The sequence below is a fragment of the Sarcophilus harrisii genome, chromosome 3 (assembly GCF_902635505.1).
Source record: "Sarcophilus harrisii chromosome 3, mSarHar1.11, whole genome shotgun sequence".
In the NCBI taxonomy this organism is placed as follows: domain Eukaryota; kingdom Metazoa; phylum Chordata; class Mammalia; order Dasyuromorphia; family Dasyuridae; genus Sarcophilus; species Sarcophilus harrisii.
Window position 1 is genome coordinate 587,801,581 of NC_045428.1, and position 24,964 is coordinate 587,826,544.

A 24,964-nucleotide genomic window follows, 5' to 3' on the forward strand; every position below is an offset into this window, starting at 1 on the left:
GATCTTTGCTTCTCGCTCTGGCCCACACAGACCGCACCTAACCTAGCAGGGCCCTGCTCCTGCTCCCCAGGTGGGTCTCTGAAAGCTTTTCCTGAAGTCCTCCCCCGACCCTCTGAGTCTCAATTTTCTCTTCTGTAAAATGGGAGGGTTCCACCAGCCATGAGTCTCTATGGCTAATCCAGCTCCGCCACCGATGTTTTCTAAGACCCTCCTCCAATGGAAATGAGCCTTTTCACCACGCTAGTTGCTTTCTTCTGAATACTCAGTTTACCAGGTTGTTTTTTTTAATCCGTTATTATATTGGATTATTGCCATCTAGGAGTGCGGGTGGGGGCGGGGAAATAGGAACACAAGGTTTTGCAAGGGTTAACGTGGAAAAATTATCCATGCAGGTTTTGAAAATAAAAAGCTTTAATGAAAAAAAAATTATTTTAAACCAAAGTGCTTCACATGTAAACGACCGAGGCAGATTGCAGGGGGACCATCTCTGCCCTGCCTGGTCCCCAGCACTGGCCAATGTCTGGGTTACTGGAAGCCAGTGTAGACGGCCAGGAAGGGCCACTTTCCTAACAAGCTTCTCTCTCTTTTTTTCTCTTTGGAACAGAAAATTGAATGGTTTGGGTGTGGGAGCCCCCGGGCCCGGCCTCCCTGGGGGGCTGGAAGAAAACCGGAGAGAACAGAACCTCTGTGGGTCAGAAACACAGCTATGGAAAAAGCCAAGAGCACTTTCCATTAGATCAGGGCCCCGGCCCACCCGGGGAGGGGGAGGGAAGGGCTAGGAGCTGCCCCTTGCTCTTCTGAGGGGAGGAGTCGCTCCCTCCTCTTCCTCCTGCCCCCTGGCACTCCCGGCCAAACCCAGAAGGAGCAGGGGCTCTTTGGGCCTGGTCTTAAGCAAGAGCCAACTTAAAGCATGCCCAAGCTTAAAGGTCACGCCCCCAAACCATCGTGTTTCTAAAGAAAGTCGAGATCTACAAAGGGCTTTATATCCATCCTCCCAACTCACCTGTGAGGGAAGTGCTATTATTATCCCCATTTTATGGATGAGAACACTGAGATCTGAAGGAACCGAGCTAGGTTACCAATAGCCTCCACACATTCCGGGGCTCTCCCATGGTGCACCTCAGAGTCTGGGAGGGAGAAAGGGAAGGAGCCGGCAGAGGTCCTGCCCACACAGGTCTGCGGGCCCAGGGGAGGGAGGTCCAAATGTGGAAAGGCGGGGAGGGGGTGTCAGGAGTCCGAACATGCCGGCAAGGGCAAGCAAAGGCAGGCCCCCCGCCCCTTCAAAGGTCACTCGGAGGCCAGAGCCAGGGTCCACAGGTCCCCTTCCCCAGGGGGGACCCGGGAGATGCACTCACATCCCCAGCGCCCACATGGATGGGCCCCTCAGAGTGGAGGGACCCCCCCTGTCAGACCACCCCTCCCCACCCACTTCTCCTCCTGATGGGAAATTCCAGACATGCCCTGGCCAAGCCCAGACCTGCCTGCCCACCCTCCCAGCCAGGCTTAGGGGAGCGGTCTCTCAGAGGGCCCGAGCGCCCCACAGCCGGATCTGGGAGCGGAGACGGGTCACGGGCTGAAGGAGGAGCCAGAGGCAGACAGACAGACAGAAACAGCTTAATTACCACTTCAATTCCACCTCGGAGAAGAGGGAGGGATGAATGAGACTGGGGGAAGGGGGGGGCAACAGAGAAAAGTCCTCCCAGGAGCACCCAGACCAAGCCCGGTCTGAACTGAGCAGCCTCTCGTCTGCCCCTCCCAGCCCCCCGAACGAGCCTCCTTCCTCAGCCCTGAGAGGTCAAGATGCTCAGGGGGCAGAGCTGACAGGTGCTGAGAAGACCCCCCCCAGATCTGAGACAAGGGGAGGCTCAATCCCCAGCCCGGCATCGTTCTCTCCCCTACTCCCACCCCGGCCCTGCCCTCATCCCCCTCGTCACAAAAGCAGAAGGAGAAAAGCAGACTCAGAGCCGCCAACCACCTGGGGCCCGATGGTGGGCACAGCGCCCCATCTGACCGGCCCCTCCCCGAGCTTGGGCCACAGTGGTCCCAATGCCCACGCTCCGGGCCCACCTCCAGTGCCCATTCCTGGGCCTCGGCCACCCAGGCAGACCCCCCTGGAGCCGGCGTCCGGGCCAAGGGCTTAGCCTTGTTATTTTAGCAGTGACTTCCCGGGCAGTCGGATGAACAGCAAAGGAGACACGTGGCACCGAGGGGCCGGCACCGCGAGGAGGCTTCCTCCGCCTGGCACCCGTGCCCCGGGGCCAGCCCCACCTCCAGCCCCGGGTCACAGCCCTCCGCCAGCCGGCCAGAGCCAAGGCTCTGGGCCCTCTCCCTGCATCGCAAGCCAAAGCTGGGCCGGCCAGACTGGCCCAGGAAGGAGCCCTTCCCTCTTCACATGGGGGCGACCACAGCCAACGTCCAGACTACATTTTAACCCTGAACATCCTAAGGCATCAAAGAACTTTCCTCCCCAGTTTTCAAAAAATGGGAGTCCAGGGAGGGTAAGGGACCAGCCTGTCGTCAGAGGCCAATAATCTGACCCAAGACTCCCTGTCTTCAGGTCAGTACTCGGTCTGCTCCCCATAAACTGAACTGATCGTGGACTGAGACCCCCAAACTATCATTGCCCCCCCCAGGCTCCAAGAACCCTGCAGATAACAGATAGAGAGGGAATGAAGGCGGCAGCTGGGACAATCTCCCCACCAAGATGCAATACTCGGTCTGCTCCCCCATAAACTGAGTTAGTCTTGGACAGAGGCCCCCAAACCATCGTTGTCCCCCTGGATTCCAGCCACCCTGTAGGTGACAGAGAGGGAATGAAGGCAGCAGCTGGGAGAATCTCCCCACCCAAGACGCATCAGGGAAAAGCTCTAGTTTGGGCTCAAGAGGACTAAGATTCAAACAACAGCTGTATGGGCAATTCCTTGCGTGACGCCGGCCAAATCACATTTTCCTCACCAAGAAACTGGACCGGATCACCCCTTCCAGCTCCAGAGCAACCAGCCCACCAGGGAGATTTGGGGCAAGATCACTTCAGTGTGACAGGTATCCCTTTCCCTATTTGCAAAAAGCCAAAGATGGCTTCGAAGGCCGGCCTGGCCTCTCCTGCATCTCTAGCCAAAGCTGGGCTGGCGAGACTGGCCTAGGAAGGACCCCCTTCCCCCTTCACGCAGGGGGCGACCACAGCCCCGACTACTGGTATCTGAAGGCTGAGAGGAAAGAACTACTTCAAACCCCCTGGCTAATAATTGCCCAGACTGGGTCCATAATTATGTCAAGGGGGCTCTCCAGGACTGGAGAGGATGGCCGACAATGATATGAAGATAACAGATTTCTTGTGAGGAAATTCCACTTCAAACACCACTTGTGGTCTCTAAGAACTGCCTGGGAATGCTTGCCAGGACCACTCAGCCAGGAGGGGTCAAAGGGTGAACTCGAATCCGGATCCTTCGGCGTCAGAGACCAGTTTTCTGCGCTCTACCTGGGTGTGCGACGAGAACAGAGACTGCAGCACTGGTCCTGGCTCCCCTCCCTCAGGTCCCCTTCAGAGGTGGCAAACTCCCAGCCTCCCCCTCGGGGAATCCGATTCAAAGTTAATAGGGAAATATTGAACCCAATAAAGAAGAGTTCCATTCAGTGAAGAGGTTTTCTGAGCCCATGCGCTGCCTTTGAGGACCTATTTCTGTTTGAATCTGAGACCGCTGTTCCATTGGCACAAGGATTGTTGCCCCCATTTAACAGAAAGTCACGGATCTGGAGGACCACTCTCCAGGGGAAGTGGCTTGGTAAAGGTCACATGGCCAGATGTGTTTGAGGAAGATGGCAGACCAGGTCTCTCGACTCCCCATCCAGCACACTGTGGTCTGCACTGAAGATTCGTTCCCTTTTTATGCCCTGGATCAAGATCTTGGGTGGTCAGTCTAATAAAGTCTAGGGACTTCCTCAGAATAATATTTTTAAGTGCAAAGAAAACGAATTATATTAAGATATAGTTGTCTAAAAATCTAAAAGACCATATAAGGATCAATGTGGAAAAATTATCTGTGCATATGTTTTGAAAATAAAAAGCTTTCAAATAAATAAACAAAATAAAAATCTAAAAGATCAAAAATATAAAATCAAAATATATTTTTTAAAAATTAAAAAGCTTTCAAATAAATAAATAAAATAAAAATCTAAAAGATCAAAAATATAAAATCAAAATATATTTTTAAAAAATTAAGTTCACGTAAACCCCAGAATCTATCAATGGGTAATTTGTGATCTGGGGAAGCCAGGTTAAGAATCCCTGTAGATCCCCAGCCCCTGGATAATTGAGAGTGGGCTAAAATGTTAACAGCAAGCCCCAAAGCCCAGACCCCCGTTCTTGTGGATCAGCCACTAGACTCCCAGAATTGCCTCAGTGAATATTTCAGGAAGCCAGAGTCTGAACCAGAAAGGGAGGGCGGGGGAGGCCATGGTACGTGGGCAGTGCCTAGGTGTCTCGGTGAGAACAGGGCTGAGGTATGGGTGGGGGATGGGAGGCCAAGCCTAAAGGGGTCTGAATTACTCCCTCTCCTTTCTCCTCCTCCCCTACCTGGCCCACCATCACTCAGAAAAAGGAGTCCCCAGCAACCCCAGCCCCTGGCAAGGGATGGGAGGCCCCAAGGGGGAGGCGGGAGGACCCAAAAAAAGGGCCAGGAAATTCCTGAAGCCCCCATCTCCCCCTCCCCCAGCCCAGAAGAAAAACTAACAAAGGCTGGACACTAGAAAGAGGCTGGGGCAGGTCTCTTTCATCACCTGCCAACCCCCGAGCCAAGGCCTCTCCTGGGGTGCACAAATCCCCTTATCTCAGGAAGGATACTCTAGGCAAGAACTCTCCCCTCCTCCTCTTCCCAGGCTCCCCTGCCCAGTTGTGGCTGGCCGGCCAGAGGGGAGGGGCAGGGGGGTCCCAGGAGACATACCTGTCCCAGCTATGCCCGGAATGCTGTTGGCTCTGGCCCTGGGCCCAGAGATCAGAGGAGGAGAGATTACAGTGGGCAAACCTGGGGTGGAGCTTTCCCCAGTGGCCCTTGAAAAAGGCTTGAGTGTCTCTTGAAAGAGGCTTGAGGGTGAAATCAGCTCCCTCCCCCCCGTTATCTCCCCCCCACCCCCCCTTCCACCCCGCCATCTAAAGCATCAGCGAGGCCTAAAGGAAGCCCAAGGACCAGAGGCCGGGACTTGGAGAAAAGTCTGCTGGGAAAGAGCCCTTCCAGCCCTGCTCAGGCCCGCCTCCCCTCCCCCACGGGCTTTCAGCCCCAGCCCCAAGAATTATCAAGAAGCAGGGGTCAGGCCCCAGGCCTGCCCCTCCTGACCAGGCTAGAGAACAATGTGCTAAAGAACAAATCCAGCAGAGATTTCCCGAACCAATCTGCTTGGGATCCCCAGCCTTTAGTCCCTCAGGAACCCCTTGCGGAATACCGGGGAGTCCTGCCTTTACCTGTATTGGGACACCAGAGCATCTCTCCTTCCCCCAACCTGTTACTGTGAGACCGCTTCATGGCCCGTACTTCAGTTTCCTCCTCTGCAGACTAAGATCTCTAAGGCCCCCTCCAACTCTAAACCTTGTGATTCTATGTTTTAACTCCTCAATGCCTTAGGCAACTCCCTGAGGTGGGGAACAAAGTGCTCCCGGGAGACCGGGAGCTGCCCACTCCATGAAACTCAGAGCTCACCGTAAACATAATTGGTTCCTGGGGAGTGGAGGGCACTAGCAGCTGCTCAATCAGGAAAGGCTTCAGGGAGGAAGCAGCTTCTGGGATGAGGGATTTTAAAAAGAGTGAGTAGAAACTAGAGCTCTTGGGACCCAGTTGGATGATGTTGGGTTTGAGGGGGCATGAAAAGCGGAACAACCCAAGCCCCTTCCCCATTTCTGATTTCCAGCTGCTCCCTCTTCCTTTTGGGAGATCCCATCTTTCCCCAAGGAGCTGCATCCTCCGATCCCCAGTCACCCTGACTTTTGTCCTGCCACTGGATTCTGATGACTCAGGAGGATGAGGACTTTGCGCGGTGCTTTCTCACTTAAATCCGATTCACAGGCAAGTCAAGATAACACTCCAAGACCTCGCTGGTCCTCTTTAAAAAATAAAGGATAAACAATAGCATCCCCTTCCTCCTTTCCAGCAAGATTCTGGAGATGGGAGGGGAGAAGCAGCTTGGAGGACAGAACTCCTGAACCCCTGTCCCTATTCCCAGCTGGTCTGGTTCCCAAGACAGAGAATGGGAATTAAAGGAGACCTGGATTCAAAGCTCACCTCGGATATTCATTAGATGTGACCTTAATCCAAGGTTTCATTTCGGTCCAATCCAACTCACCTATTGTGGGTCCTGCACAAAAACAAAATAATCTCTTCCCTTGATGAGTTTACATCTCTTCTGGGGAGGAAGAAGGAAATTAACTTCTCCAAATCTCATTTGTCTCATCTGTAAAATGAGAATAATGTCTGGAAGACACTAGCTATTATAAAGTCCTATATAAAGGTCAATTATGAATTATTATTCCCTATTCTTGTTCCATAAGAAACAATCAGCAGGATGATTGTATTTCTTTTCTTTTTTTTATTATAGCTTTTTATTTACAAGTTATATGTACGGGTAATTTTATAGCATTGACAATTGCCAAACCTTTGGTTCCACTTTTTCCCCCCTTCCCCCCCCTCACCCCCTCTCCTAGATGGCAGGTTGACAAAAACATGTTAAATATGTTAAAATATAAATTAAATACAATATAAGTATACATGTCCTAACAGTTATTTTGCTGCACAAAAAGAGTTGGACTCTGAAATAGTGTACTATTAGCCTGTGAAGGAAATCAAAAATGCTGGCGGGCAAAAATAGAGGGATTGAGAATTCTATGTAGTGGTTCCTAGTCATCTCCCAGAGTTCTTTCGCTGGGTGTAGCTGGTTCAGTTCATTCCTGCTCCATTGGAACTGATTTGGTTCATCTCATTGCTGAAGAGGGCCATGTGCATCAGAACTGATCATCATATAGTGTTGTTGTTGAAGTATATAATGATCTCTGGTCAGCAGGATGATTTTAGAGACACCTGGAGAGACTTACAGGAAATGATGCTAAGTGAAAAGAACAGAACCAGGAGAACACTGTACATGGCAACAGCAAGATTATACGATGATCAGTTCTGATGGACTTGGCTCTTTTCAACAATGAGATGACTCAGAGTTCCAGTGAATTTGTGGTTCAGAGAGCCATCTGCACCCAGAGAGAGGACTGTGGGAACCGAGTGTAGATCACAACATAGCATTTTCACTTTCTCTTTTTGTTTGCTTGCATTTTGTTTTCTTTCTCATTTTTTCCAGCAAGATAGCTGTATAAATATGTATGCCTATATTGGATTTACATACATTTTTACCATGTTTAACATATATTGGATCACTTGCCACTTGCCACCTAGGAGAGGGGATGGGGGGAGGGAATTGGAACACAAGGTTTTGCAAGGATCAATAGTGAAAAATTATCCTTGCATGTGTTTTGAAAATAAAAGGCCTCAATTTAAAATTTTTTAAAAATTTAAATAAAAATAAATTATTATTCCCCTTCAAAATGTTGGAACAATCAGTTTTGTTTTGTTTTTTTTAATGAGGGAATTTCAGAAAAAGAGATCAGAGTTCAAAGAAATTATAATTTTCTTGGAATTAAAGTAAGGGGAACCTCCATTGCTTTTCCCTCCCTGAAAAGAATTGGGTGGAATTTTCACCCCGTTTCAGGTCTAAACATTATGGCCCTAAGGGCAACAGGAGGACTCTGGTAAGAGAGGCCCAGCCAGTACTTCCACTGACTTGAGCTAATTAGCATCTCATCAAGAGAGAAAGACAGGTCTCACCATTCATCCAAGAAACCTGGATTTTACTCCCAGCTCACTGAAAGGGGCCTCAAAAGACAAAGCGGGCTGCCCCTCAACAAGGATTTTTGCTTGAAGGCCTCTAATTAGGGAGAGGTCCCTGCCTCCCCAAACTACTCTCAGGAAGTCTGGGATGTCCAGGAAGTATTTGCTGACACTAAGTCCCCTTTGCAAGACGGACCCATTTCTTCCCCTGTAGCTATTGATTGAACTCTGACAAGTTAAAAATGCCCGCTCTGGACTGGTTTCCTTAACCAGGAAAAGAACTCTTGTCAAAGATGACAATGTTAGGGAAAGAATGGCATGCTGGGACGTTCTTGGGGGAGCTGTGAATTAATCTAACCGTTTTAGAAAGCAGCTTTAAAATGCTCTATCCCCTTTGGCCCAGAAATGCTGCTAGTAGCCAGGTAACCCTAAGAAAGACCGCAACAGGGGAAAAGGTCCCCAATATACCAAAATAGAATATTCCAAAGTCTCTGCGTAGTTTTCAGATTCGAGACTTGCAAAATCCTGTGCTAGTATCAACAAGGTAGACACCACAGAACAGGGGAAGGGCTAACGCGAATAGGGCATATGAATGTCATGAAATAGTATCATGCTGTTAGAAAGGACGACTATGAAGAATTGAAAGGAGCCAAATGGGAAAGAGAGTGAGCAAAACCGGAAGGTCAACACCTAAAACGGAAATGGAAAGACCTCCCCCCCCAACAATAAAAAGATTCCTAGATGATGACCAAGCTCAGTCCCAACCAGAGTTGAGAAAACATACCCCCCCTCCTTTCACTGAAGGGGGGGGAGGGGGAGAAGAAGGTATCTGGAATATGATTATTCCACATAATCATATACTTTCAGATATGGTCAACATCTTAATGATTTTTGCTAAATTGATTTTTTTTCCTTCTTCCTTTTAAACAGTTTGTTACAAAGACCAACTCATGGGGTACAAGGGAAGGATATTTTAGAAATGGAGATGACAGGACAAGAAATGACAATAAAAATAAGGTGATTTTTAAAGAAGAATGTAAGTTCCTTGAGGGCTTAACCTGTTTCTCTTTTGTCTTAATAAATAAGAAACTTAATAAAATACCCATGGAATTGAATTATCATTCCAGAATTCTATAGTTCATTATATTCCTTGAATGGCCATGGCTCCACCTTGAATGAGTGGTGTGGAATAGGAAAGAACAGAGCAGAGTTTTAGGGTTCCAAAGTCAGAGTCTAACTCCTACCTCATTTGCAGAGAAAGAAACTGAGGCCTGGGAAAGCACAAGATACTACAGTTTGGAAATAGCAAAGTCAGGATCAAACATAGGCCTTGTGATGTCCAGTTTAGGGCTCTTGCTATGACACTCCATTGACTGCACACCTTCTAGCACTCTTGATCCCCTCTCTATCTCCCAAATGCACACACACACACACACACACACACCCCAATCAGTGTGATTTTGGGCAGGAGGGGTCCCACTCTCTCGATTTCCCCTTCTCCCCCCTTCACAGGCTGTCCTTAAGTCCCGGATCCACGCCCTATCTCCTGGTTAAAATCACAGGTTCAGGGCTAGAAGGAGCCAATTGTCATCTACTCCAATCTTTTCCCTTTTTTTTTTTCCCCTGACTGGGAGACTCAGATTCAATAAATGACTGGACCAAAGTCATTCAGCTAGTAAGGTAGTGAGGATCAAGTACAAGGCTGGAATTAGAAGCCACATCTCAAAACTCAGGCCTCTTTTCTTTCCTTTCCTCCCCGGCTCTAATGCTTAGCCTTCCCTTATCACCTTCTCCGGCCTGGGTCTCAAGGTTCTAAACTGAAGGTTGGGAGACAATCTCCCTCATCTACCACAAAGGAATCTAAGGCATTTTCCAATAAATAAGAAGTGGCTTTGGGGCAGTGCAGAGCCCCCTCTCCCCTAGAATCTGGCAGGGACTCTGGGCCCTGTATCTGCGCGGCCTCACAGAGCTCAGTGGGGGAATCTGTGGAGTGTTTAGAGCAGACACCAGAGAAGCAGCAAGCTGGATTTGGGAGGAAAGACCACCTAGAATGTCTTATCAGATGCTCTCAATTTATATAGAAGGAAAGTGACATCAAGTAATTTAGAAGATCATTGACCGAGTGCTCCCAGAGGCCTTCCAGGCCCTCATTCTGCAGATAAGGAAACAGACCCACATTTGCTCCAGATCACACAAGTGAGTTAGTGGGAAAAGTATAATTTAAACCTAAGTTCTCTGAGAATAGCAGAGGGACAGTGGAAAGAACATTCATTCTAAACTCAGAGAACCTGGATTCTTACCTTACCTCTGAACTTCCTATCTATGTAGAACACATTTGGGCCTGAATTCAAATCTAGCCTAAGACCCTTAGTGGCTGTGTGACCCTGAACAAGTTACTGAACTTGTTTGCCTCAGTTCCTCATCTGTAAAATGGGCTTAATAATAGCCCCTACTCCCAAAATTGTTGTGATGAACAAATAAGATACTTGTAAGCAGCTAGATGGTGCAGTGCATAGAGCACCGACTATAAAGTCAGGAGGGACCTGAATTCAAATACGATCTCAGACACTTAAAACTTCCTAGCTGCATGATGCTGGACAAGTCACTTAACCTAAATTGCCTCCCAAAAAAGACCAAAAAAAAACCCCCCTAACCAAATAAGATATGTGTAAAGCATTCAACACATGCCTGGCATTAGGTGTTTAATAAATGTCTATTTTTCCTTCCTATGCACTTCACCTCCCCCGGCTAGGTTTCCTTCTCTCTAGACTAGCCTCTGAGATCCCTTGCAGTGACCCCAAGTGTTCTCTTCATTCTGTTAAACACCTGATTTTAAAAATTAGCCAATCCAGCTGAACAATGCTTAGAGAAGAATACCTGACAGACCTTTTAAGGTCTCAAAAGCACATTACAAAAATTATCTCGTTTGATTCTCAGAGAAATATTGTAAGATCGGTGCTACAGTTATTCTCATTTTTACAAAGTGGGAAAAAAAATTTTTAAATGATTTTTCCAACATCACAGAGTTAAGTGTCAGGGGTAAAATTTGAATCCGGGTCTTGTTGACTCAGTTCCAGTATCCTCTCCACTCCGTCAGATGTCTGCCTAAGGAAGCTATGTGGCAATTCGTCAGCAGGCTCTGCCCTCTCCAGCAGCCTCCTGGCAATGAGACGATAGGGACTTACTTTCTACTGTAAATTAATAAGAGAGGCGATCTAGTTCGGTATCAGGGACATGGGATTTGGAGGCAGAGTAGCTGTGCCTAGTAGCTAGCTGTGTGACTTTAGACCAATAGCTTCCGTTCTCTGAAACTCAATTTACTTATCTATAAAATGAAGATAGGATGACCTCTAAGATCCCTGTTGGCCATAAATCTCCTAAGTCTATTAACCTCAAAGGTCACATGGGCTAAGGACAAAGCTGACCTCTGCCTACCCAAGGAAGGCAAGGAGAGCCTAGGAGGATCCTAGCAAGACTCAGGGATCATGTCTAGGGGAGAACTGGCCTCTGCCTACTTAAGGAAGGCAAGGAAAGGCTAGGAGGATCCTAGCGAGACTCAGGGATCATGTCTAGAAGAGAATTGGCCTCTGCCTACCTGAGGAAGGCAAAGAAGATGTAAGGCAGCCCTAGCATGACTCAAGACTGTTCCATGTCCTGGAGGGTCACCCCACCCCACCAGCAAACATTCTGCTCACTGGCCACAAGAATCGGCCCAAGGACTGAGTCACACTGACGTTTGTCCCAACCTTGCATCAGTGCCATCATCCAAACTCAGGGTTAATTAGTCATTTGGTCTTTTGGACTTTGCCCCAGGTATAAAGTAGTTCTGCCTAATCTGGCTTCATCTCATTTCTCCTCCCATCCCCAAAGCTCCGTCCTATGCTCTCTTCTCCACTCACTAGCTCATCCATCTAATAGGACCATAGTTGGAAGAGACCTTAGAAGCCATCAATGTCCAAGACTCTCATCTTACAAAAGAGGAAACCGAGGCACAGGGCTATCAAATAAATTTGCTTAGGATCATACAGTTGGCAACTCCTCTGTTTTCTAGCTGCTTCCTGGGTACCACATACATCATGAGCAGCCAGCAACTCCAAATTAACATATTCCATCCCAGCTCAGCCTCTTCTGCTTTAAAAAGACCTCCCCGGACCCCTCTTCACCACCATTTACCACGAATATCAAACACATACACCCAGGACACAAGCTTAAAAGTCCTTCGATGGCAGTCATCCGGATTTAGAACCCCAAAAGTTTAGGTCTAAATACTTAAGACTGAACAAGGTACTTCCCTATACAAATAAAGGGCTCAATTCAACAAGCATTTAAGTGCTTAAGATGGCACCAACAGGAAGGCCCTCTCTGCAGGGAGCTTCCATTCTACACATGCTGAGAAAGAAAAAAGAAAGTCTTTTTTTAAATTTTTTTTAAACTGGATCTGTGATTTTCACTGGATATCGAGAACTGCATTAAGCAATTCAGGTTAGCACCTCCTCTACAAATCAGAATCTTTTCCCTCCTCATATATTTTGTTTTTTCCGATCATATTTAAAAACTTTTTATATGTTTTTTTAATTAGGATCTATTTTTAAATTTAATTCTTTTTTTTAATATTGAGTTTGTGAATTCTGAAAACTATCTTGGTATGTATTTTGAAAAATAAGCATTTCCTACAAACCTTTCCACAGACTGGAGATGAGTCTCAATCCAAAACACTAGGACTATGCTTGGCAGAGTAGTTCTGGAAACTGGTATGGGCAACCACACCAAGGATCAGACCCTAATACTAGGTACTGTCAAGGGTGCCTGCAAAAATAATTCAAGAGGAGCACAAGGATGTATTGATAGCTACCGGGGCCCGATTGTGATCTAAACATAAGCTGTACGCGTTCTGGATGACGACAAACCAAAGAACCATCGTTAGAAGCAGCTGCCAAAGGGATTGAGCACGCAAAGGCCAAAAATAGAGACAAACTCATTGTATGTGCAGATAACCAGCTTATCACCCAAAGTATGATTAATAACCGAAAAGAAAACGGCTGGAAAACAAATAAAAATAAATTCACCGAGTTGGATAATATGACTCGGGACAAGAACACTGAATGGTAGTATGTACCTGCTGGTTCAAAAGTTGAAGGCAATGCTGAAGCTCAAAGATTAGCAAAAGAAGCAACTAGAAAGAAGTGAAAAGACTAGATCAATATTTGCAGGTGTTGAAATTTAGTTAAGTTTCCCAGTTTAATCCTGCAATATAATCTCCAAAATACTTTTCTTTGCCTTCCTTTCTCCCTCTCCTCCCGCCCCTTATTTTAGAACTGTATTCCATGGCTAGCTTTGGTCATTTTCTTCATGTTTTCTTGATTTTTCTATATGTTATTCTAATTTTTCTTTAATATGGATAAAAAAGAAATGCAGATTATAAGCAGCTGTAGAAATTGTTTTAAAGTCTTCTCATTTACCCAGCAGCTGAACTCTAAAATGTTTCCCCCGCCATTTCCACCACCACCCAATTTGACCATCAATTGTCTTTTCTCTAGTGCCAAGCACAGAACTGGGAACTTAGTAGGAATAGGAGTCTTTTCATTAATTCATTTAAAAAAAAAAAAAAGAAAGAAAGAAAGCTATTATTATCTTTAAAAAAAGAAAGAAAATAAATTTGAGCTCCAGATTCTCTCGCTCCCCCTCCCTCCTCATTGAAAAGGCGAACAATTTGATGTGGGTTATACCTGTGCAGTCATGCAAAACATATTTTCATATTAGTCATGTACAACATAGCTAAAGAATTGCTTGGAACAATGAAAAATGGAGTGATTTGCCCGAAGGTCACACAGCAAATATGGATCCCAAAGAGACCTGAATTCGTTGGCTCTGAAGTCAGCTCTCTATCTATTAAGCTTCGCTGACACTCATATTTCTATCACTTAAGAATGATATCTGGGCAGTATTTTAGACCAGGTCTGTGGTTTCATCGGCACAGGAAGCTACTATCAAACATTGTCACCATCATCTCCCCAACAGCACCCATCACCACCGGCGTCCCCACCGTCTTCCCTTCCCCCTTCCCCCAGACTGCCTTCCTTCAGATGAGATGAAGGGCTATCAGACCTTCATGTAAACAGGTTCATTTAACGTCTCTGGGTCTCGGTTTCCTCTCTAAAATGAGGGAATCGGACAATGGGGGCTTCTAAGGTCCCGTCCAACTGTGGCCTTCTGAGGAGGGTGAATGGGTGAGTGAAGAAATAGAAGAGGACCTTAAGCAGTTTCCTAGCACTGGCATCTTAGCTACCTAAGCATCCTGAAGACCTCAAGACCCTGCCGTCTGCCCTACTGCGGTGCCCTGAGGACTCGGTGACTTTCCGGCTGCCGTCCAAGGAAACTTTCTTTGCTATGTTCTCCCCCAATTGGAGTAAGCTCCTAGAAGCAGGAAACGTCTGATTTTTGAGTCTGTGGTCCCAATGCCCCACACCTGCTCAGTGATTCGTTCATTCGCTACTTAACCTAAAAACGGCTCTCCAATCACTAACCCAGAGATTCTACAAAACAAGTTTCCAAATGGGGAAAGTAATGAGCAGATGGGGGAGGCTGGGGGTAAAGATCTCAAAGCACCGAGGAGGTACTTTGGAGAAAGCTCAGGATTCTAAGAAGCAGAAGGAAGGAAGAGGCAACTTCTAAGGTGGAGGTGGGAAAAGGCAGTGTTCTGCACAGAGCGCAACCTGCAGACTAACCTGATGGGAAAGGAGAATACACAAAGGGAGGCTGTGTGAAATAGAAGAGTGGAAAGGTAAGTGAGAGGCAGATTATGGGAAGATTTAAGTAGAGAGTTGAGGTTTTATCCTAGCTGAACTCTCAGATCCTTTCCATCTCTAAAATCCCATGAGACTGTGATCTTTGACCCTTCCTTCTCTCTACGTCACCCCCAACATCCAATCGGTTGCCAATTCCTGCAGCCTCAGCCTCTACAATCATTCTCCCACCTGTCCCTTTACACCCTCTCGTCTCTTCTCACCAGGATTATCGCATCAGCCTTGACTTCCTTCTTTCTGTTCCCTCCCCCTCTCCCTAGTCCATCCCTTCACACAGCCACCAGATCCCTAAGGGGTGAGAGCCAACTGTAACTCTTCTACTCCAGAACCTTAAATGGCTCCCAAGTACATACTCCTCTGATCAGGTCCCCTTCGGAGTCATCCACACAATGGCCCAACTTCCCCAGTCATCAACATTCATCAAGCACCCGCTAACTGCACAAGACTCAAGACTGAGCACAGAGAGCCAGAGGTGAACAACAATCTGCTTCTGTCCTCCAGAGGGTTACAATCTAACACCCGTGGCTGGTCAATGGACTTAAATAACTGGGATAAACTCAGAAATGCTCTCAATTTGTTTTGCACGTATACATATACAGCCTGGAAGACCGATCCATTCTGGCAGAGTGACTTTGGACAAGTCACATCACCTCAAATCGCTGCTCCAAGAAACTTTCAGAGAGGACACTAACCTGCATTGAGAGAAGGCATTGTCCTTGTGGAAAAGACTGTGGATTTAATGAGTCATTTAATAAATGGCTGTTGGTTTACTAACAGAATACAAGAACATTCTCCTTTATAGCAGTGGAGGGCCATACTGGTCTCTTCCCACTCTGCCTTGTCCTAATCTCCCCCATAATTCCAGGCCCAGCTACTCCAGAAAACTCTCTCGGCCCCTTACGGGCAGCTCTACGCTCTCTGGAGGCCTATGGGGGATGGCCCCTTCATAGAGTGAGGGAGCTCCCTTTCCTCCTCTGCCTCCCCAGTACTAAGAATGGGAACTGTTTCTTCTCCTCCTCCCAGGGCTGTAACAAAAAACGTACCCGGGAAAAACTTGTGCGTTGAGGAAGCCAAGAACGCTTTCTTTCTCCTTGGACGGGAAGGGCTACAGACCTGAGGGGAGACTTAGCCCCCCCCCACGACCCACACTGGCCCAGACTGACCCCAACACACACTTTTAGCCACAACATCACCCACTCCCTTTCCTTCCTGCCCCTCAACCCTCATCCTCCCAGACAGGGAAGCTGGCCATGTTGGGAACATGAGGAGGAAGGCCCTGGGGGTAACTCAGCAGTCCCAGGGCAGCAGAGGAGGAAGGAGAGAGCCCAGACCCTCAGGCCAGCCCACGGGCTCTCACCAGAGAAAACAGAGGCTGCTGGGAAAGAGGATGTCCTCGCCCCCGCCCCCAGCCCCTCAGCAGCCAGACATCTGGAAAGAGGTAACTCTCACCCCATCCCCACCTCCAGAGGACACGGCAGAGGGACTCAGCTCTTATTCCCCCAAAAAACAAACATACCCCCAAGCCCATGGGCAGGGCGCACCCCCAAAAGCTCCTTCCCTGGGAAGGGAACGAGGCAAAGGACTGAGATGGGAAGGCTGAGCTCTGGATGCCAGAGGACCCTTCCCCCAGAGCCCTCATCCCAAAATGGTTCAAAGCAGGAACGGAAAGGGAAAGGAATGGGAAATCATAGCTCCCACCCCCCTATGGAGAGGAAGCCCTCCCCACACTCCCACTGAGGGCACATCCCTTCCCAGACCAAAGGGAAGGACACGGGACAAGAGCTGGAGGGGGATGACATCTCACTCCTCCCACGGTCTCAGAGCCCTTAGCCCCTGTCCCATTTCCCTGGTGAAGTTCCCAGCTCTGTGCTGTCCTGGACCCTAGGAAGAAGGCAAAGGTCATAGAGTGACAGAAGGATGGACCTTTGGAGGGCAGAAGGTCCAATTTCCTCCTTTTTTGTTATTATTGCTGTTCTGTCACATCAGTCATGTCTGACTCTTCACGATGCCTTCTGGGATTTTGGGGGCAAAGATACCAGAGGGTTTTGCCATTTCCTTCACTGGCTCATTTTTCAGACAAGGAAACAAAGTTAAGTGGTTTGGCCGGGGTCTCCCCGTTACTAAGTGTCTGAGGCTGTAGTTGAACTCGGGCCTTCCTGACTCCAGCTCTAGCATCTATCTGCCGTGCTAGAAACACTGGCGTCTAGGGAGAAGAGGTGATTTTCCCGTGGTACGCGGTAGCAAGTGTCTGAGACAAGATCCCAAAAGCAAGGCCAGAAATCCCCCTACCCAGTCTAGACCTAGAGGAGACAGTTTAATCCTCCTCCCACCGGGAGGGGGGAAGGCCTCTCTGGAGGAGGGTAGATGGTCACTTCTCCCCTCAATGCCGGGGCTCAGGGCTCTAACCCGATGCTCCTTCTCCTATCCAAAGGACAAACAAGGCAGACTCCCCAATTGCCCAACACCTTCACCCCAAGTCTCTGCCCTGAAGACCAAGTTCACACAGCTGTGTCTTCTTTCTCCCGCTGAGGAAACTCGAGGGACTCCCAACTCTTCTAGGACCAAATCTCACTTATTTGGCCTTCAAAGCCCTTTGCTCTCCCCTTCACCGACCTTATGTTTAACCAGATGGACCTTTGGGCTCTTCCCTACCCCATCTCCTGCCTCCGGGCCCTTGTGCTGGCCGACCTCTGACCCAAAGACACCCTCTTCTCATGTCTTCCCCTCAGCATCCCATAGATCATAAAACCCCAAACTGACTGCTTCCTCTTGATCCCCTAAGCTGCTAATGGCTTCCCCGCCAAATTATCTTGTAATGATTTTGTAAATAGTTTACATAGCCCGGAATCACAGAGACAGTAAGTGGTTGAAGCTGGATTAGAACACTGGTCCTCCTGACTCCATCCCCCATCCTGATTACAGATCCAAATGCATGTATAAAGGTCTAGGTAAACATCAGCTCTTATTATGGTGGGGGTACAGGCCGTGCTGCCGTACCAGCACCACAGAGCGAGACCCCGTCCTACCTTTTTCCGGAACAATGGATAGAATGCTGGGTCTGGAGTTAGAATGACCAGAGTTCAAATCCAGACTCAGAATAGGAGGGAAAAAAAACCTGTTCTAGATCCCAAAACAAAGGCAACGAATATCAGAGTCAATTGAACCCGGACCCTCTGAGAAGCAACATCTTATGGTAGGAGGCAGTGCTAGGATAGAGTCCCAGCCACCAACTGGGAGATCTTGGAAACGTCTCCGTGACGGCTCGGGAATCGCATCAGCTCGAAACCTATGAAACTGCTTCTCGGTCCAGACGAGAGTGTTAACGCTGACACGATAATCATGGAAATAGGTCTGGAAGAATTGCCCACGGTTAATCTCTATCGGGTTGTTTGCTGTCTGGGGGAGCGGGGAGAGGGAGGACAGAGAAAAGTTTGGGATGCAAGGTTTTGCAAGTGGGGGGGGGATGCTGAAAACGATCTGTGCACGTGTTTGGAAAAGAAAAGGCTGTTATTTAAAAAATAATAATGATAATGTGCTTAAACTATATTGGATTACTTGCTATTGGAAAAGGAGGTGGGGAGAAGGGAGGGAGAAAATTTGAATACAAGGTTTCCCAAGGGGGAATGCTGAAAACTATCTTGTATATACTTTGAAAATAAAATGCTATAATTTTTTTTATTCTAATATGCATCCATTCATTGATTCACATTTTTATGGTGTTTAAAGACTGCAGGCTCCCCTCCCCAAAAGGAAGGCTCCTTCCTGGGGCTACACTCCCCTCCCCTGGCCCACTCCTTAATTCCAAAAATTAAAATAAAGGAAAAACTAGACAGAGTGCGTTCCGAGCAATTTCCCCTCAAGACTCCCCCGCTCTGCCAAGATAAGCCAATCCTGCTCTCCCTCCTCCCCGGCTCTGTGCTCAGCACCTGCACCAGCTCCCCCAGCCCGAGCATCAGCACCTGCTCTCTCCCCGGTCCCAGCATTCCCATCTCCCAGGAACACAATCCAGCTTTCCCAGGGAAAGCCTCATTCCCAGCCCCGCCCCTACCCAGCCCTCAGAGGAGGGGCCGTGCAGGATGCAGACTTTGGGAATTCTCAGCCCCGTGGGGATGGGGCTTCCGCCCCGAGATCCCCAGGGAGGGCGGCCGGCCCGGCCGCCGACGTCACAACATCCAGGCCCGTGACCTCGAGTTGGGCCAAGAATTCGGAGCATCAGCAAGGCCAGCGGGGGTGGGGGCCGTCAGGGAGGATGAGGTCAGGGCCAGAAGGGGCCAAAGAAAATCTCTCCGGAGACCAGAGAAGTGGAGGGGGGGAGGGGGGAGGGATAAACCTGGTGATCCACAAACCAACGACAAGCATTAGACCCTGGGAGGAGGGCCCGGGGTCTCCCCAGCCCAGACGCCGGAAGTGGGGACAAAGGCGCACCCAGCCCACGCTCACCTTCCACACAGTGTTCCACCTCCTCCAGGTTCCGAAGCGTGATGCGCATGAGGCTGGAGTTCAGCATCAGCTCGTTCTTATGTGCTGGCCACAGGTAGCGTGGGGCGGGGTTCACAAAGAAGATCCGGGTGTCCCCAGTGGAAACCTGGTTGTCACAAATGAGTGGGTCTCCAAAGCCCCCAATCACCACTTTGTTCCCACCGTCAAGCAGGATCTCATGGGTCACCACGTCTTTGCCCTTAAGGTATCGCCAGACCCGGACCTGAGGAAGGAAGGAATGGAGAAAGGGGGTGAGTCAGAAGAGGGAACCGCTGGGCTGGGAATCAGGTAGCCAAGCTCCCCAAATCAGGGGCTTCCCCTCCCGTGCATATGCTGGGAACCATGGGGCTTAGGGGCCGAGGGAGCCTCGGGGAGCTCTGATTTTGTGGGATCTGGGGCCCCCGATTCTCACCTCCCTCCCTCCCTCACAGTCCCAGCCCTCCTTGGAGCGCCCCTCAGTTGAGCCTCTTTCCTTTGGGAATTGTTTCATATTCACTTCACGACACAATTTCCCTTTGGCAGAACATAAACCCTTTTGAGGGAAGCAACCTTTTCCCGCCATATGATGGAACGAAGCAATCATCTCCCAAACTTTGTTCGGGCCTCTGATCCCCCAGAAATCACAGGGCTTTCTGGGAGCCCCTGACTGCGGCCCCCTCTCTGCCCGTCTCCCCTAACCCTCATGCCGGAGGCTCCCACTCCCATCTGGTTCTCCCAGACACAAGCTGAAAGGTCCCTCCGCTGCCACAGCATCGGTGGGGGGCAGCTTGGCAGCCCACCCCCATCACCCCTAAACACGCAGCGTGAAGATCCACATGTGTACTAGAAGCCATAGGCCTGATGCAGAGAGAAGGATGTCGCCCACATGTGTGCGCTGGATCCCTGTGTGGGGCTGCCTAGGGAGCCCTCAGGGCAACGACCCCAGTCCTGTGAGGTCTGTATAATATATTATTATTATAGACTAAATATTGTGGCTGCCTAAAGAGCCCTCAGAAGAATGACTCCAGTTCTCTAAAATCTGTATAATATGTTATACTACATATATACTACATATTATATTCTTTCTGTATAAAGACAGGGGAATTGGATGGCTTCCACCAGAGAGAAGGATGTCACACAAACGCGTGCTGGGATCCCCACGTGTGGCTGCCTAGGGAGCTCTCAGAAGAAGGACTCCAGGCCTGGGAGCTCTATATAATATATTATTATTATTATTCTGTACTTTGTGTTATATTCTTTCTGTATAAAAAGAGAGGGTGGAATTGTACTACAGCTACTAGATATTATACTCCTCCCGTGCAAAAAGAGAAGTGGGAGTAGATGATCTTTGGCACTCCTTTTGACTCTGAATTCATGACCTAAGATTTAAGCAAGGTTGTAGTTCACAAGTGTCAGAAGTGGGATTTGAATCCAGGACTTCCTGGCTCTGAGTCCTAACATTCTGTCCACTGTCCATGTGACCTCTGAACCTCCAGGTACTTCCCAGAAGGCAAGTAGATCCTTTTTCCCTTACTTCTGGCACTTGGTCTCCGATCCCCACTCCCTTCCCTAAATGAAGGAAACCTGTTAAAAGGTAAGGGTGACCTCAAGGTGAATACCTAGTGTAGAAAAAAGGGGCCTTCTCCATCAGGCAGGCCAGAAAGCGAAATACTTCCCCCTCCATGGGACACTCCCCCTTCTTCCTCCCAGGGTGGGTCCAGGCTACTCCACCAGCCTTCCAGACTCCTCTGCCCCCTCAGGGGACCCACCAGTGCCACCTACTCTCAGGTAAGGCCCGGATTTCTCATCCTGACACGTGGCCGCCCTTCTCCCAGAGAGACAGACACTGGGCCACGCAGCTTCTCCTCACGTCCGGCCAGGGGCCTGACTCAAGGTCCAGTAATGAGACTTCCAGTCCCCCACCAAAGCCCCCCCCCCCACTCTTCTGCTGGGAGTTTGTGGAAGAAAGCCACAAGACTCCAGAGCTGTGGGACATGTGGATAGCTTCGGGGGTTTGGATCCAAAAACATGGCATCAAACCCAGCTGCAGACGTTTGCTATCTGCATGCTCCTGGGAAGTCACTTTGGGGTCTCACTTCCTCCCCAGATGAGTGGGCAGGGCTCAGACACCAATATGGCGCCCGACCCTTGCTGGTGCCGCTCCTTCCATCTCCCGGGACCAGAGGTGCACCTAACTGGACCCCATCACCTTCAGGCAGGGCCTGCCTTCTCGGGAGGATGTCTCACATCCTCCTGCCCTCGGGCTCAAGCTCCAGTGATTCCAGAGCTGGTTTCTCATCACGTCTCCTCCTCACCCTCCCAGTGGGCCAGGGTGGGGCAAAGAGGAAGCCTTCCCTCCTTTCCTTTCCTCCCATATTCCAGGCTTGCCAGGCCCAGCTCACCCAGAGGTGCCTGGGGACACACAGAACCAAATTCAAGTTCAGGCAGTAGCCCCGGCCCCTCCCCTCCCGCTCCATGCCCTGAAGGTACTAGATTAGACAAACTTGTCTGGCAAGACAGCTCCCTCTGCCCTTCCCCCCACGGGGGCACCTCCTTCAGAAACAAGGCCCCATCCTTCCCCGCAACCCCCAGGTGAGACACCTGGGGAGTGTGAGAGAGCGCTGGGCCCACCCACACACCCAGAGACACATTCAAGGGGGAGGCTACCCAAGGAACCTGCCCCTTCCTCCAGTCCATGAGACTTCAGGCCAGTTCAGGGGCTCTCTAGGCAAAGAGGCCATTATCCGTTCCCTAGTGAAGGGCAGAAGTGCCCTGGGAAAAGGAGAAGGGGGAGGGGAGGTTCCCTTGGGGACAAAGGATGGAACCCAGCACTGTCCCTCCGGCCCTCCAAGAGAGAAAGCCTGCCAGCTTCTGCTCACCTCAGGCCTTCCACGCTCAGGCCCTTCCCCCAGCCCCTTCCCCAGTCCCAGAGAGAAGCTGGGCCTGTCGGGGTCTTTGGGGTAAAGAGGGGGACAGATACCACAAAGCAACCTCTATCTGGCACCACAGCAGCGGGCCCCCAGGGTGGCCGTGGCTCCCCAGCCCTCCAGGCTGTGCTCCTCAGGTCTGAGCCCCCACCCTAATCCACCTGCCCCCCATGTGAGCGCACACACACAGGTGGCCCCAGGTTAGGGGAAGGGAATCGCTGCAGCAGGACCAGCCTCCCTGTGCCTTCTCCAGGCCCCCTCCCACATGGCCACACCCAGGACCCTGGCAAGGAGGAAGTCGGGAAATCCTGCAGGGACTTGGCAAACTGCCTTTTGGTTCACAGTCCTGGGGGCAGAGTCTCTCCATCCAGCCTCCCCTTCTGAGAGAGCTTGGTGGGAAGGGGGTGGCGGGGGAGGAGGGAAGGATCCCAGCTGGAGGCCTGGGTCAGGCATGTTTTTGCAGGTCCTGTGTTTTCCAGTCCAGATGAAGGAGAAACACTATTTGTGCCCCGGAGAGGCAAAGCTCAGAAGTTAAGGAACTGAGAATCTGGGCAGGAAAGGGAAAGGGGGAAACTGAGGGCGAGCCCCTTCCTAGCGGCCGGCCGTTCTTCCAGAACAGATGCCGAGGAGTCTCGGGGCAGATTACGGGGCCCCTCCACCCCCAGGGCCACCCCATCCTATCCCTCCCTCGCCAGGGGCTCTATCGGCAGCAAAGGAGGCCTCCTGCGCCGCAGACACCCTGCCCCCACCAACGGGCAAATTCATGGGGTTACACTGTTTGTTGGGGGGGAGACAAAGACCTGTCTGCGGACGGGGCAGTCCCCCTCCAAAAAGCCGGCCCTGAACCCCGGCCCCTCCCCCTCAGACCTACTCATTCACACATACTTACCGCAGGGTTTCGCAAAGTCCAGACCGAGACCGCCCCCCCCCCACCGACCCCACCCTCCCACACCTTTGGCACCTTTTGAGGGGAATGGGGGGGAGGTCAGTTGAGCAAACTCACACACATAAGAGCCCCACGCACATACAGCACACAGACACACTTGCAGGGTACACTCCCCTTCTCCTAGTCACTCCCCTCTCCCGCCTCATGGTCAGTACAGATTAGGGGCTCAATCTCCCAATTGGGGGGGGGGAGCTGATGCCCCTCCCAGAGACCCGGGAAACTGCGGCCCCAAGATCCCTCTCCCAGTTAGCCTCAAAGTGGGAGGGGCTGCAATACCCCCAAACTGCGGGGCGGAACACTGGGATTCCCCCACCCCGCCGGACTGCAGGAGTAGGGGTGGAGGGGGGCAGGGTGTAAGCTGGCCCAGTCTCCCACAGTTTAAGTCTAAAAATAGGTAATTACGGACCGCGGCTCGGGCGGGACGGCGGGCCCCTCCCCCACCTCCCGGAGCCACCCCGGCCGGGCCCGGCTCGCGGCTAGACAAGCAGGCTGCCCGAGGGGTGTTGGGGGGATGGGGGGGAGGGGGGCACTTGTTCCCGCCGCCCAGATCGCGGGCTTCCCCAAGGTGGGGGGCGTCACCCAAACTTTGCCTCGCTTCCCGTCGCCCACGGCGGCCGCTCCCCGCGGGATGCCTCCCTCGCTCGGCCCGGTCCCACTCACCTTGCACGAGTAGGTGAGGTGCACGGGGTCCACGTTCAGGATCTCCTCCACCGTGCCCGTGAGGACCACGTTGGCCTCCTCCTCGCGCCGCTCCAGCTCCCGCTCGGGACACGTCCCGCCCCCGGCGCCGGCGGCCAGCCCGAGCAGGGCGGCGAGCAGCAGCAGCAGCAGACGGCGGCCCGGCCGGGGGGGCCGGGCCCGGGCCGGGGCCGGCGGGGCTGAAGCCGGCGCGGCCGGGGACAGGGGCGGGGCAGGGGGGCGCAGGCCGCCCCTCAGCCGCCGCTGCAGTTGCCTCTGCCCGGCCATCGCGCCCGCACCGGCTCCCTCCAGACCGGGCGGGCAGGACAGGGCCGGACTGGGCTGGGCAGAGGCCGGTGGCCGGCTGCCGGGGGGAAGGAGGAGGGGGGGACGCGGGTGGCGGCCGTGAGAGAGGACAAGAGGGAGCGAGGGGAAGAGAGAAAGAGAGCGGAGGGAGCCCAGCAGCCCGGAGCGAGACGGCGAGCGAGCTATCGGGAGAGGGAGGGCGGGCACGGGGGCGGGTCGGGCCGCCCAGCTCCCGCCCCTGGGCCGGCCTCCCTGCCTCCTGGAACCTGCCGGTCCGCCCGTCGGCCCGCCTCCCTCCGGGCTCGGCTCTCGGACCCCGAGCCGCTGCAGCCGCAGCCTCGGGCGCCAAACAAAGCGAGCGCGGCCGCCGAGAGCCGCACTCGGCCCGGGCTGTCGGCCGGGGACAGGGGACGGGGCCCCGCCGGCTCTCGGAGCGCGCAGTCCAAGTCGGCCCCTGGCCAGGGGTCCCTTCCCGCCCTGCCACTCCCCTCGGACCCCGGGCTGCGGGGCTCCGGCTTCGCCTCCCTGGGCTTCCTCTGGGCGTCTGCCTGCGCTGCGGCTCACGGTGGGGTGGAGGGGGCGGGGGAGAAGAGGAGGGGAGGAGAGGAGAGGGGGATTCGAGCAGCCCCCTCCCCCAGGCGCACTCCCGCGCCGCTCGGGTTGCAGGCTGCGGAGACACTCCCCCCGCCCAGGAAATGCAGCTGAAATCAGGTTAATGGATAATCTGGAGGAGACGTGACCGGACTGCCAAGGGAGGGAGAGGGGGCAGGGCTGGGGGCTTCCTTCGGCGCCCTCCTCCTCCTCCTTCTCTCCCAGGCTCCGCGTTCTGCTCCGCATCGAGGGGGAGGGGCAGAGTGCAAGCCTGGCCCCTGGGGGCGTGCCGAGAAACTCCGGGCCCCACCTCCTCCAGTGCCCTCTCACCCCTCCGAGAAGCCCCTACTATTGCGAGGTGTGGGACCTTGGCCACTGACCGCCCTCCGGGAAGAG

At 51.6% G+C, this 24,964-nt stretch overlaps 1 protein-coding gene across 1 annotated transcript in view; it reads right to left on the reverse strand.

Annotated features, from left to right (window-relative positions):
* The window catches only part of AGRN (agrin), an 88,209-nt gene extending 64,055 nt beyond the window's left edge, over positions 1-24,154 (reverse strand). The window contains exons 1-2 of the mRNA XM_031961579.1: positions 23,654-24,154; positions 19,103-19,364 (exon numbers count right to left, since the gene is read on the reverse strand). Coding sequence (XP_031817439.1) covers positions 19,103-19,364; positions 23,654-23,959 — 568 coding nt within the window. The 5' untranslated portion in view covers positions 23,960-24,154. The remainder of the gene's footprint in view (positions 1-19,102; positions 19,365-23,653) is intronic.
* Between the last annotated feature and the right edge of the window lie 810 nt (positions 24,155-24,964).